Source organism: Ammospiza nelsoni, chromosome 7 (assembly GCF_027579445.1).
Source record: "Ammospiza nelsoni isolate bAmmNel1 chromosome 7, bAmmNel1.pri, whole genome shotgun sequence".
Lineage (NCBI taxonomy): Eukaryota > Metazoa > Chordata > Aves > Passeriformes > Passerellidae > Ammospiza > Ammospiza nelsoni.
Window position 1 is genome coordinate 2872249 of NC_080639.1, and position 13240 is coordinate 2885488.

At 47.5% G+C, this 13240-nt stretch overlaps 1 protein-coding gene across 1 annotated transcript in view; it reads right to left on the bottom strand.

Annotated features, from left to right (window-relative positions):
- Positions 1-13240, bottom strand: part of HDAC4 (histone deacetylase 4) — a 178613-nt gene that overhangs the window by 63352 nt on the left and 102021 nt on the right. The window contains exons 5-6 of the mRNA XM_059476527.1: positions 5521-5671; positions 2503-2623 (exon numbers count right to left, since the gene is read on the bottom strand). Coding sequence (XP_059332510.1) covers positions 2503-2623; positions 5521-5671 — 272 coding nt within the window. The remainder of the gene's footprint in view (positions 1-2502; positions 2624-5520; positions 5672-13240) is intronic.

Here is a 13240-nt window from a genome sequence, read left to right on the forward strand (position 1 = left end):
GACATCACAGAGAGCAGAAACTCCTGGGAGCCAGGCTGCCCAGTTGGTTCAGAATCCAGGAGAGGGACACTCTGACAGTGCAGTTCCCAAGAACCTCCTCTGCTGCAGCCTGTCACAAAATCCCAGAGTGGTTTGGACTGGGACAGAGGTTAAACACCACCTTGTTCACCCCTTTCCACCATCCCAGGTTGCACCAAGCCCTGTCAAACTCGGCCTTGAGCATTTCCAGGGCTGGGACATCATCCTAGAGGTCTCTTGCAGCTCTAGCATCTCTGTGATTCCACGCCAGCAGAACATTTTTCCTGTCCCAGCCACTGACATCAGACCATCACGGTGCTCAATACCCTTAAGAGACTTTTTTTTTTCCTAAAGCAATGCTTTCCATTTTTAATAAAAAAAAACAAAAAGGAATTCACAAACCTTAATAAGAGCAAGGGAAGTGCTTAAAAGCAGGCTTGCTGCTTCGAGAGGCTCTCCCAGCATCTGTTAGCACTTAATGGCCTGGCCTGCTCACAGTGGGAGCATGGAGTGGATCTCCTGTGAGCCCTGCTCGTGTGTGCTCAACCCAGCCACCACCCAACTGCATCACAGCACAGCTATGTGGGGACAGGAGGGCCTCCAGAGCTCAGCTGGTAACCTATGAGATGCCATATAAATAAATACTAATATGGCAGGAATTTAAAGGTTGGTTCTCCTTTTGAAAAAAAAAATATATATATTATTTTTTTAATGGAATGGAAAAGAAAAAAATCCTCAACTTCTGCCTGAACAAGTGAAGGATGCATTTAAAAAATCCTGTGCTGCTGCCATCTGCCCTCCTTGAGGGCTCAGCAGGACAATTCAGCACTGAGAAAGAGCTGTGAGGCCCCAAGGCTTTGTCCATCTTGGGTTAGAATCCAGAATAACAATCCTCACCCCACCACAGAGCAGATGGAAAATGAGGGGATGGCATGACCTGAAATATTTGTGCAAAGGTTTGTGTTGTCTCTGCCTGTTGGCATCCCTGGAGCATCACAGGGAAGGGCTGTTAGGATGCCTGAGTGCCACAACAAACCCAAACCACACTTTGGTGCTCAGAAAGTTCTCAGCCCCAGCTGAGGCGACATCCTGAAACCCCGAACACGACGTGGCTAAAAACCTGCAGCAGCCCTGGCCTTGCATCACAGGGAATCCCAGGATGGTTTGGATGGGAAGGGATTTACAGCTCAGCTCATTCCTCCCCCTGCCATGGCAGGGACACCTTCCACTATCCCAGGTTGCTCCAAGCCCCATCCAGCCTGGCCTGGGACACTTCCAGGGATCCAGAGGCAGCCACAGCTGCTCTGGGCACCCTGAATTCTAACTGACCTTGCACCACTCCTGCATTAACTGTTATTTTAACCATCCCTTAAAGAAATGGAGGCTCAGAGTCTTCAACCACCTTTAATGAAATCCCCAAGTCTCAGATTAGATTTTCAGAGATGTATTAAAGCTGCTCAATCTCACTTTGCCTCCAATAACATCTAAATTCTTCTGCCAACTCCACATCAGCATTTCTGTCCTGGCTCAAAGCTGGGATAGCTTTCAAATTTCATTGCAGCTCAGTTTCTGGAATTTGGAAACATCTTCTGGCTATGACCTCATCCTCCCTCTACACACGTTCATTTCTTAAGACTTAAAACACTGTCAGTACTTCAGCTTGAACATTAATTTCATGGCAAAATGAAATTACTTTTGTAACTCAAAATTTCATGAATTTTGAGGTCACTAAAGCAAACATCCAAAGCACTTTGGCTTTTTATTTAATAAAGACAATGACAAAATCATAGCAGAAGAAACTTCTACTATCACATCAAATTTCTGTCACATCAAATTTCTGTCTTTAGTACAATGTAAAAGTTGATTTCTGAAACTGAAACTGGAGACCTGCAGTTGAAAACAGAGATGCTGGGGCAGTTGTAATTAGAAATACAGATTGGATCCACTGGGTGTTTCCAGTAAGAAAGTAAACAAAACTTCCAAGTCTGAGAGCTTAAGAATAGCAGTAAGTGTTAAAAGTTTTAGAATGCAAGGCTTAAGTATGAGCTGCAGGAATTCACTGAATCATAGAATATCCTGAGTTGGAAGGGACCCACAAGGATCATCAGATTCCAGCTCCTGAACATAAAAAACTATTTCTCATTTGACTAAAGTTCAAGTTTTATAACAGAAGGTGGGATCAAATCCTGGGTGAAAAGCTGTAGGATTTATAAAAGCTGATCTCTGACTGTAGAACTTGTGAGTTTGAATAATTGTGGATTACAGATGACACAGAGACCTCTCTCTACACACAGAGCATTGTGACACCAGACACGAAAACCACTCACACCTCTGGAAAACCCTCTGGAAAAGGCATTTTGGGAATGCACAGGGATCCTGCCACTGCTCTTGCTCATCCCACAAGCACATCAGGTGCATTCCCTCACGGAACTGGGGACAAAGGTGGCACTGGCTGAGCCCTGCAGAGAGCCCAGCACCACTTACCCGTACCAGAAGCGAGGGTCGCTGGATATGCAGTGGTTGAGATTCCGGTGGGCCAGAGCCTTCTTCTTGTTCAACACAAATTCCTGCAACTTCATCTTCACTTCTGTGCTTGCCACTGCACCTGCAATTACAAAATAAACATTTAAAAAAGGTTGTTAAATCAATTCGTGTATTTGAAGGCATTTTAAATTTCTAAAATAGATCCCAAATAAAATCTTTCATTTCCAGTCCAAAAAACAAGAACTTTGCTTTCAAAGAGAGAAGAACAAAGTGCCTCCAGTAAGGAGCTCTCCTTTTTTATCCCTTTAGCTTGGCATAGATTCACAAGTTATGTTTGAAAACACAGATGAAATTGGGTTTATTTCACCAGAAGAGGATATTACACTTGCAGAGAAGCACACTCAGAATAAAGCACTTGTCCGGGGTATCCCAGCTCTCTTTGAACCACAGTTATTTAAGAAAAGGGGTCTTGTGCACCCTCAAGTTGTTAAATGTCACATCTAAAAGCAGAAGGGGAATGAGCCCAGTGGCTCATGTGTAGGTTTTGTCTTGAAAACCCCTGTAAACAGGGACCTCTTTGTTCCCAATCTCTGTGCACACCACCACCGACGTAACATTTCGCTTCATTTACAAGCACGCGGATCTCTGGCTTGAGCTAGAAAACCTAACATTAAAAAAAAAACCTTAAAGAAAGGGAGTCGGTCATTCTGCAGAGCTAAAATGTCAACTGTGTAATCCCTAATCATGATTTCCTGCACAATGGAGAGCAGGCTGTTCCCCTGCCATGATGGATCCCAGTGATCATCGGCTTGACAGCCCAGACTCCCAGGCAGAGCTCCTGACGGAGCAATGCATCCCAAGTTTGGCAAGGGGACACGTGGAAAATGATGCTTCATCCCCACCGTGGCGTGAGGCAGGAGCTCCAATGGAAAATATCTGGGCTGGGAGGAAAGGGAAAGGCCAGGGAAGCTGCTGGCTCTGCTAGGAACAAGAACTAAAAGATCACCCTGCCATATTCTCGTGTCCTGCACCCTGGTCAATGATGAGGTGATGTTTGACATGCTGGGAAAACAATTCCTGGGCTCTCTCCAAGAGCAAGGAGCTGCAGCATTCCCACAAGGCTCTGCCTGGAGCTGTAAAATGGTTCAAACACCAAAGTGAGAAAATTCCCCTTTTTTGGAGCGCTGCATTTCTCACCAGCTCCACAACACCAGTTTGGTGGAAAGTTCAAGCGAAGAGCTGCAGATAAATTCCTGAGTAGCAGAAGGGGTGACAAATCCATGCTTGAAAGCCTTCTCCCTCCAAAATGTGTCATCCTTGATCCATTAGCATCCTTAGAACACTCAAACCTGGCTGTGTTCTGTCACGTTGCCATAAACCTGCTACTTAAAAGACTTGAAGTTCAATACTTTTGGAGTGTAAGGTTTACCTCCTTTACTGGAAACTGAAAGACATCATAGAACCTCAGGGAGCTTTGGGGTGGGAGGAATCCCAAGGATCATCTAATTTCAACTCTGTGCCATGGGCAGGGACACCTTCCACTGTCCCAAGGTGCTCCAGGCCTCATCCAGCCTGGCCTTGGGCTCTGCCAGGGATCCAGGGGCAGCCACAGCTGCTCTGGGCAATGCCAGGGCCTGCCCACCCTGCCAGGGAACAATTCCTAATTCCCAATATCCCATCCATCCCTGCCCTCTGGCAGTGGGAGCCATTCCCTGTGTCCTGTCCCTCCATCCCTTGTCCCCAGTCCCTCTCCAGCTCTCCTGGAGCCCCTTTAGGCTCTAAGCTCTCCCTGGAGCCTTCTCCTCTCCAGGTGAGCACCCCCAGCTCTCCCAGCCTGGCTCCAGAGCAGAGATATTAACAAGGAAGCAGAACAAACTCCACCTCTCTCACACTCTCTTCATATTTCAGATCAGGACAATTTTAGCTTCTCTTTGCCAAATTTTGTGATGTGAGAAAAATAACTTAAGTGTCCTTAAGCACTGAGGTGTGATAATGATTCTACACCACAGAACTTCTCAAATAAAAAGTAACTTAAAAATAAAACTGTAGTCATGGGAACAGGATCTTCAACTTAACATCCCCAAATTCTGGGTTTTTTTCCTCTACACCTCTGTGTTTCACCCAAAAGATGCTTTGCTTCCATTTTCCAGAGATTCAGGCATTTTAATTTCTTTCCAGATTAATGAGAATGGCCAGGTATTGGTTTTGAGGAGAGGCCCAGCAAAACCTGGATCAAACAGCAACAGCTGATGGGAGCAGCAGGGGGAAGTGGAAATGCTTAGGGATTCTGAACCTCTGGTCTTTCTAGCACTTAAAAAGGTCTCCCAGACCCCAGTTTTATCTTACTGAAAAAAATTCCTGGAGCTTTATCTTATTCCCAGTTCCCAGCCAGCATCCCATCTTCCTTCCACTACTTCTCCCATCTGAAACCAGACCTGAGGAGTTGATGGCACAACTTGGTATTTTGGTGTTTGGAGGTATTTTTCCCCCCATTGACTTGCAGAAAAAGCCCAAACAAGCAGCCCAGAGTATCTCTGATAAGGGACATTGTGAGGCCACAATGATCTCCTCGAGTGCATAATGACACAGAGTGGGGAAGGCACCCACAAGCTGTAACCTCCTGAAAAAAAATCCCCTCATGAATGGGAACGCTTCAAAAAGGGGAGAGCTGTGAACTCAACTATGTCTTAAAAAGAGTGAAATTCAGAGCAGCAGAAAGAGAAAAGGAGTGCAGCGTGCATCTGGTGTATTTTATGGGCTTAATATTCTGCCTCCATTAGGAATGCTGCCAAAAATACTTCAAAAAATGTTAAATCAAGGGAAGAGAGGATACGCTTCCTTTTGAAAAATGCTAAAATGGCATTTAGTGAGACAAAAATGAAGATAAAGCAGAGAAATTCATTTCTCTCTTCCCCTCAATTCCCTGTGCTCTCAAGGAGGTTCCTCCAGCTTTCTGAGGCTCCTCCATGCCCCCATCTGCCTGTCAGCACCCGAAGCAGTGGTGCTCTGGCCACTTACTCTCTTTCCCCTTCTCTTTGTTTTTCAGCTGCTGCAGTTTCTGCTCTCGGTGCTGCTTCTCCAGCTCCTGCTCCTGCCGGTGCTGCTCCAACTTCCTCTGGTGCTCCAGCAGCTCCTGCTGATGCTTCATGGCCAGCATCTCCTGCTGCTGCTGCGGAGAAGGGAACAGGCAAAAGGAGCAGGTTAACACCATGGGCCTTGCCAGAGCCAAAGCAGATGCTGCAGGCAGGTGACAGTAACAGTGCTCCATTCATGGCATGAAGGACAAGCACGGGCCTCCTTTCATCTCCATCACCTGATTTTAAATAAAACCCCACTAGGACACCCTCAGTATTATTTGTTGCACAGAGAAATTGTAGAAATTGTCGCTGCCCCATCCTTGGAAGTGTTCCAGGCCAGGCTGGATGGGGCTTGGAGCAACCTGGGTTAGTGGAAGGTGTCCCTGCCCATGGCAGAGGGTGGAACGAGATGGAATTTAATGGTCCATCTAACTCAAGCCACACAGAGATTCCATGATTAATGATAAAAATAATTGCTCCAACAGATCAAAGAAATAATTATCCCAACAATTTCTCAAGGAAGGATTTTCCCTGGCCCTCTCAACTCACCCATATTCATGGGAATAATCAGGAGACATGATGTCTAATTAAGGTAATTATTTGCAAAGCTTGCATCAGATGGGACAATCAAGGCTGGAAGCACCAAACGCTCTTGCCCCAGTGCAAATCCCCCCTGGGCTCCCCATGTCCCAGAAGCTTGGAGGTGTCAGTGTCCTCACCAACCTCCAGGGAAATTTGGGGAGCAGAGGGGATTCACACAGGGCAGAGCTCCCTTTTTGGGAGAGAGAGGATTCCCCCAGGGCAGAGCTCCCTGTTTGGTTGCAGAGGGGATTTTTCCAGGGCAGTTCTCCCTGTTTGGGTGCAGAGGGGATTCACACAGGGCAGAGCTCCCTGTTTGGGTGAGAGAGGATTCTCCCATCCCAGAGATTCCCATTTGGGTGCAGAGGGGATTCTGCAGGGCAGAGCTCCCTGTTTGGGTGCAGAGAGGATTCCCCCATCCCTGTTTGGGTGCAGAGGGGATTCTCCCAGCCCAGAGATTCCCATTTGGGTGAGGGGGGATTCTCCCAGCCCAGAGCTCCCTGTTTGGGTGCAGAGGGGATTTTCCCAGGGCAATTCTCCCTGTTTGGGTGCAGAGGGGATTCTCCCAGGGCAGATCTCCCTGTTTGGGTGCAGAGGGGATTCTCCCAGGGCAGTTCTCCCTGTTTGGGTGCAGAGGGGATTCTCCCAGGGCAGTTCTCCCTGTTTGGGTGCAGAGGGGATTCTCCCAGGGCAGTTCCCCCTGTTTGGGTGAGGGAGGATTCCCATGGGACTGAGGGCCGCAGTTTGATGCGCTGTGTGAGGGGACACCCTGAGTCCTGCCAGGCTGTGGCAAAGCAGGTGTACAAACAGCACATCCCAGCTGTGGGAGAGGAGCAAAGGGATCTCTGTGAGGTAAAAACCGCTTCTTCTTCAAAAGCAGAGCCCAAAGGATGATCTCTCACCGTGTAGTTGGGCCTGCACCCTGCCCAGCGAGGCGTGGGCCGCTCCTGGGCCTGCCCCACAGGCCGGGAATGGCGGGGCCCTGTGGAGCCTCTGGAGCCTCCGGAGCCCAGCACAGCCTCCGGAGCCTCCGGAGCACGGCGCCCACCCCGCACTCTTTACATTGGCAGCTCATAAACCAAGGGATTGATCGGAGCTGGCAGGCTGCAGCCCCAAAGGCCCGGCCTCTCCAGGGCCGTGCTTAATGGGGGCCTGTGCTCGGATACCACCCACGGCTCCCGCAGAGCCCCGGGGCAGATCAGGAGCACGGAGCAATTGTGGAATGCTTTGGGTTGGAAAGGACCCTAAAGATCATCAGCCCGTTCCAAGCCCCTGCTGTGGGCAGGGTCCAAGCCGTGGCTGTTGAGACAGGGAATGTGCTCTCTCCAAGAACATCTCAATCCATCCTTCTCCAAACCCTGCCAGCTCCTGCGTACATGACACTCCCACCCCAAAGGTTTTTCTTCTCCTTGAGCACATTTTCCTTTTAATCCCTTTAGCTGAGATTCTTTGGGTGTCTTGTAACGAGGATCATCTTGGACTTGATGATCCTCGTGAGCCCCTTCCAGCTCTGGATATTCCAGGCTCCTCTGATTAATTTGTGGCATTGCACTGTCGCAGACATCTTTTCATTAAAAATCCTTCTTTAAGAGTTTTTCTTCTTGAGAAGCTGAGAGGCTTCAAGGCAAAATGTAAACAATGATTGTCTGCTGCTGTAAAATGCAACAAGTGCATCTGTGATAAGTCTCATGTAGATATTTGGAATTAATGGCAAATCACAGCCCAGCTGGCTCTCTCTCTGTCTGAGCCACAAACCTTTGTTGATTCATCCCTTTCTATTCTTAGCTTAGCCAGCCTTTTGAAAACCTTTTCTTCTATTCTTTTAGTATAGTTTTAATGTAATATATATCATAAAATAATAAATCAAGCCTTCTGAAATATGGAGTCAAATCCTTGTCTCTTCCCTCATCCAAAGACCCCTGTGACCACTGTGACATTGCACATTTGCACTGCCCAATGCTACAGACATGGATGCACAATAAATACAAATAAAATCACACTATTCTATATAAAGATGGAAAAAACCCCACAATCTAAGAGGTATTTACAATCTGCCTGGCTATCTGCTGGAAACTCCCCATGGAGGAATCCTTGCTGCTGCCTGCTCCAAGCAGACAGGCTGTTGTAAAACACCAGCAATTCAGTTATTTTGTAATGACTGCACCTATGCTTCCCCTCTTAATTCTATTGAATTATATGTAAACAACTAAAAATCCACAGTGAAAAAAAAAAAAAAAAAAAAACTAGAAAAGGAGGAAAAAAAATAGAGGAAAGCAGCTATTTTTGTTTTCTAATTAAGCAGCAGCTTCTACTAACACATCTCCATTTGGGGAAAGAGTCTCTTTCCCGACTTCCAACAAGTCCACCACATGGTGGGCTTTGAGAACCTCGCCATGGAAAGTATGCAAATGAACAATATTTAATGCACAATATGGTAAAACAGGTTTTGTTATTTTTATGGAATCAGGAGCCTTTTCTCTCCATCTGCAGTCTCCTAGGCTCTGCAGGCTCTGCTTCCTGCGATGGTTTACATACATTAGGCTGCTTTAGAAGGAGCTGTGCTTTCATTGACATCTGGAGTGAAATGGGAATGAAAAGCCCAATTTGTCGCTGGATGGTTTAGGGAAGTTTCATTAGGGATGTATTGTCTCTGCTCATTCTGACCCCAGTTTCCACAAAGCCTATTCTTAATATAGTTTTTCAAATGGCTTCAAAGTTGAGAAAAAAAAAGATTAAAAAAATAAAATAATAAAGCCACGTCTCTGATTGTACCCATGAAGAATGAAAAGAAATCACTGTTGGTGTCTGCTGTAGCCTGGGAAAACAAAAAAAAGAAAATCCATCCGGGTGTCTTCTCAGGGTTATTTCTCCACACTTACCAGGAATGTTATGGGAAGACAAAAATTTAGGCTGGAGATCAGGAAAAGGTCCTACCCTCAGAGGATGATGGGCACTGCCCAGGCTGCCCAGGGAATGGGCACAGCCCCAGGCTGAGAGAGCTGCAGGAGCATTTGGACAATGCTCTCAGGGATGCACAGGGTGGAATTGTTGGGCTGTCAGGAAAAACATCCGTTTCTGGTTCATTTAAAGCAACAGAGGCAAATTAGAACAGGCACTGCCCACTCAGACCCTGTGTGTTCACCACACACAGCTGGGGCAGGGGGTTTATTCCCCAACTGTATTTCCCAAACACTGAAATCTCATTACAAAGTGATTCACAGAGGGAAATCCCTGGATCTGAGGAGCACTGTGTGACAGACACACACACACGCTGCATTAGGGAGCTCAGAACATCCAAATTAGGTGCTCTTGCCAAAATCAATATTTGTAAATATTCATAACTATGGGGATTCCTGCATATGTTTAATGTCACTGCTCCCACTATTTCTGAAAACTGCACAAATGTTCAACTGTACCTGTAGTTAGTGTTGCTGGTGCTCATTTAGCATAAATTAATATTAATAAAGGTAACAGGGAGGATGCAGAGCATTTCCAGGTATTTATCAACCGTCAGCCTACCATGAGGACTCAGCCATCCAGAGGATTTTGCCACCACACTCCTCAATTGTCTTCAGAGTTCCAGCTTGTCTGCCTGGGAGGGGGACTGACACCTTATCAGTAGAGAAACTGTCACAGAGAAACCTCTTTTTAAGGGAAATGCAGCTAAAATAATTCTCTTGAGTCTTTGCAGTGCCCTCCCAGCGAGTGTGGAGTGCTGACACCAAGATCCCATTTCCCAGAGAGAACCAGGATGGATTTCATGGAGACACATTGCATTAGGACTTCCACAAGCACTCCTCCAGATGCCAAACAAGAAACCAAGCAAAAAGATCCTTCCTGCCCTCCCAGCTCAGACTGGCTCCTGGGTGTTTACAAGAGACATTTTGAATAGCAGCAATTAGTGAAAGGGAGAGCAAAATAATTGTGAAGATAAGCACAAGCCTGGGTGAACAGAAGCTGGAACACTTCTGGCTGACAGATACTCCCTGGCATGCAAAGTTGCTGTGTCCAGCTCCCAACTGCATCTCAATCCACACCCAAATTCAGCTCCAGCACGGGGGGGATATCAGGGAAAGGCCCTTCTGCCACCTGTTCTGGCCAAATTCTACAGTTTGGGGGGTTTAAATCAGGTATTCAAAACGATCTTTGGGCTCAGGCTCTTTAAAAGCAAAGTCAAATTGTAGGCGAGGATGAACGAAAACTCTCGAAAAACCCTTGGCTATGGGTGGAAGCAAAGCACAGGTGCTGGGATTTCTGGGAGCTGGATTTCTGGGAGCACTGCTCTGTTGGGCTGTTTCACAGTGATCCCAATGCTGGCTGGACTCTGTGCCTCATGTTCCCCCATCCTGTTTACTGAAGTCTCAAGCTGTGGCTCCAGTTTCAGGATCTGCTCTCTCTTGGCTTCGTGGCGGCGTGTTTGGGATATCTCCTGGAGCACTGGGCAGAATAAATCAGCTGTGCTGGAGTCTAGGAGGGGGAAACATTGTGACTTCCAGCAGCAGCCAAGACACAAAGATCTGGGAGAAGGAGCACCTCTCATCTCTTTTCTGGGACACGCATCCCAAGTGCCCCCTTCCCGCCACTGGGCAGCTGACAGCCAGCTAAACCCGTACCAGAAATTCCCATGGGCAGGGAATTTTCTGCAGGGAAATGATCCCTCCCAGCCAGCAGCTCCCTGAGACTGATCTCAGTCAGACACATCCTACTGAGAATGTCTGGTGCTCAGGTTTATGAGGCTAAAATGTCTCCAGGACCGAGAATGATGGCAAGGTTCCCTTCACGCCAGCTCTGAGTGACAAGATCCCATGTTTTTCCCTTGGCAGCTTTACACATGGATATGGGATTTTGTACCCTAGTCTCCCTCTCATGCCATTACCTCTCCCAAAAGGCTGGAAGCCCTCTGAGCTCTGAATACCTCCAAAAGTTCAGCACTGGGAAAGGTTCAGCCCTTTTGTGTGAGCCTCTTGCTGCCTGACTCCCACTCCAGCCTAATTTTTCCCTTCCTCCAGAAGCAGAATATCCAACAGCCTTCCCAGAAAGAGCCAGCTCCATTTGTTGCATCCAGCACATTCAGCTCCTCCTCCAATTTTCCCCTTTAAAGGTGAGGAAAAACTCCTTTGAGTTTGCCTCATGGTTACTGCTGAAGGGGAGAGAATCAGGAGCAGGGAGTGCCCATCCCAGCATGGATGGCAATAAGGAAATCAGAAAACTTGACTTAAACCAATCCCTGTAAACCAAAAAACCACATAAAATCTTGTAAAGGAGGAGCCCTAGATATTTGATGCTAAGTAAGAGATGAGACCTCAGTCCTTGAAGGAGCAGTTACATCCTCTGTGAACTGTTTTGGGGTGTTTTGGGTATTACAGAAATTCCACATTTCTGGACATGAACAGATCAGCACTAGTGTACATTAACAGGCTAATATTCCTGGCATAACAACAGCATCTAGTGGCGTATTTTTTTATTCCTGCCCTGATTCTCTGTGTTCTCTTTGATTACTTCCAGTTATTTTATACGTTCAAAATTAAGATAAAATTGGAATTGAACATTCAGGTGTGGGAACTGCCAAAATATCTCTTCTGCCGCCATTTACTCTGAAACTCTAAACTGACCCAAAAAAATAGTCATAGAGCCCCACATATATTTTACTCCACAAAAATCCAGAGTTCCCATTGTGTTCCTTCCAGCCAACCAACCATGGCCCATCTCAGAAGAAACCAAAAGGAAACGTTTCTTCTACCAATTTCCAGTACCAATTTCCCTGGATGAGCATTCCAGCTTCACTCCTGACACCACCAGCAGTGCTTGGATAGCAGGAAGATGCCTGAATTATCCCAGTCTGATGCAGGACTCCTTCAACCAAGAGATGGGGCAGAAGCTGCTCCATGGATCTGTTGACAGAACCAACCCTTCCATGTGCAAGTTTGTCCTCACTGCTCTCGCAAAAGATCCTGACTTTGAGGCTGAGGAAAAGTCACCACCCACTCCCTTCAAAGGGAGCAAACACTCTGATCTTCCAAAAGTTTTTCCCCAGGGTTGCTTCCATCAGAAGTTAAGTTTTGCAGGATCTAAGGTGTAAGTTTTGGAGTGGGCTCGGTGTGCCAGAAAAGCAAGGCAAGGTCACCAAGAAAGAACAGGAAACTGTCTGGAAATAGCGCGAGCTCCAAGGCGCTCGAGTAGTAACGAGGCACAAAATGTTCAGTCTGGCCTTTTACCACTGACTGTACCCAGCTGCAGCTTCCTAAGATGAATAATCCTGTCATCCCAGAATCCAGACAGAGGCGGACACCTGGTATCGTTGGGCTTTTCAAGTTCCTCTTGAAAGGGATGCGGGCTGTGAGGGACAGGCGTGCTGCGGAACAGCGGCACAAAAACGAGCAGGGGGAGCCCCTCCACAGCAACTGCTGCAGGAAGACAGCACAGAGCAGACAGGCCCAGGAATGGGAGCTGGAATATCAGGGATGGGATGGAAATTGGCCTTTCCAGAGCCCAAGGCAAGCAGGTGCTTTGCAGGAGCCATGGTGCTGCCGGCAGCGTCCCTGGGGTCATGGGGAAGGTGCCACAGGAGATCAGCAGACACCAGTCCTAGCAGCAGAACTGACACATGCCCAGCTTTCCCTGCTGAGCAGGAATCAACATGGATTGATTGAGGCCACCAAAGAGAAGCACTGGGCACTGGCAGAGCTATGCTGAGAGCAGCCCCCCTAAAGGACGATGTGATTGGAATGGGTTGGGTTGGGTTGGGTTGGGCTGGGAGGTACCCTAAAGATTATCCAGTTCCACTCCCTGCCATGGGCAGGGACACCTTCCACCACAGCCCCATCCAGCCTGGCCTTGAGCAGCTCCAGGGGTATCCTGCAGGCAAACCTGCCATTCCATGGGCAGTGGCTCCACATGAAAGCAAGGAGCAGTTTCTCCCCTCAGCATCAGCGTGACAGCTATCAAGTCTAGACATCTTTGGGAAAGAATTACATTTCTTTACAACACGGCAAAATATGTCTGGAAGATTTCCTGCAAGATTTTCACTCCCTGAAACCAAAGGAATGGCCCAGGAGTTTCACCCCGTGTCTCTGAACAAGAGG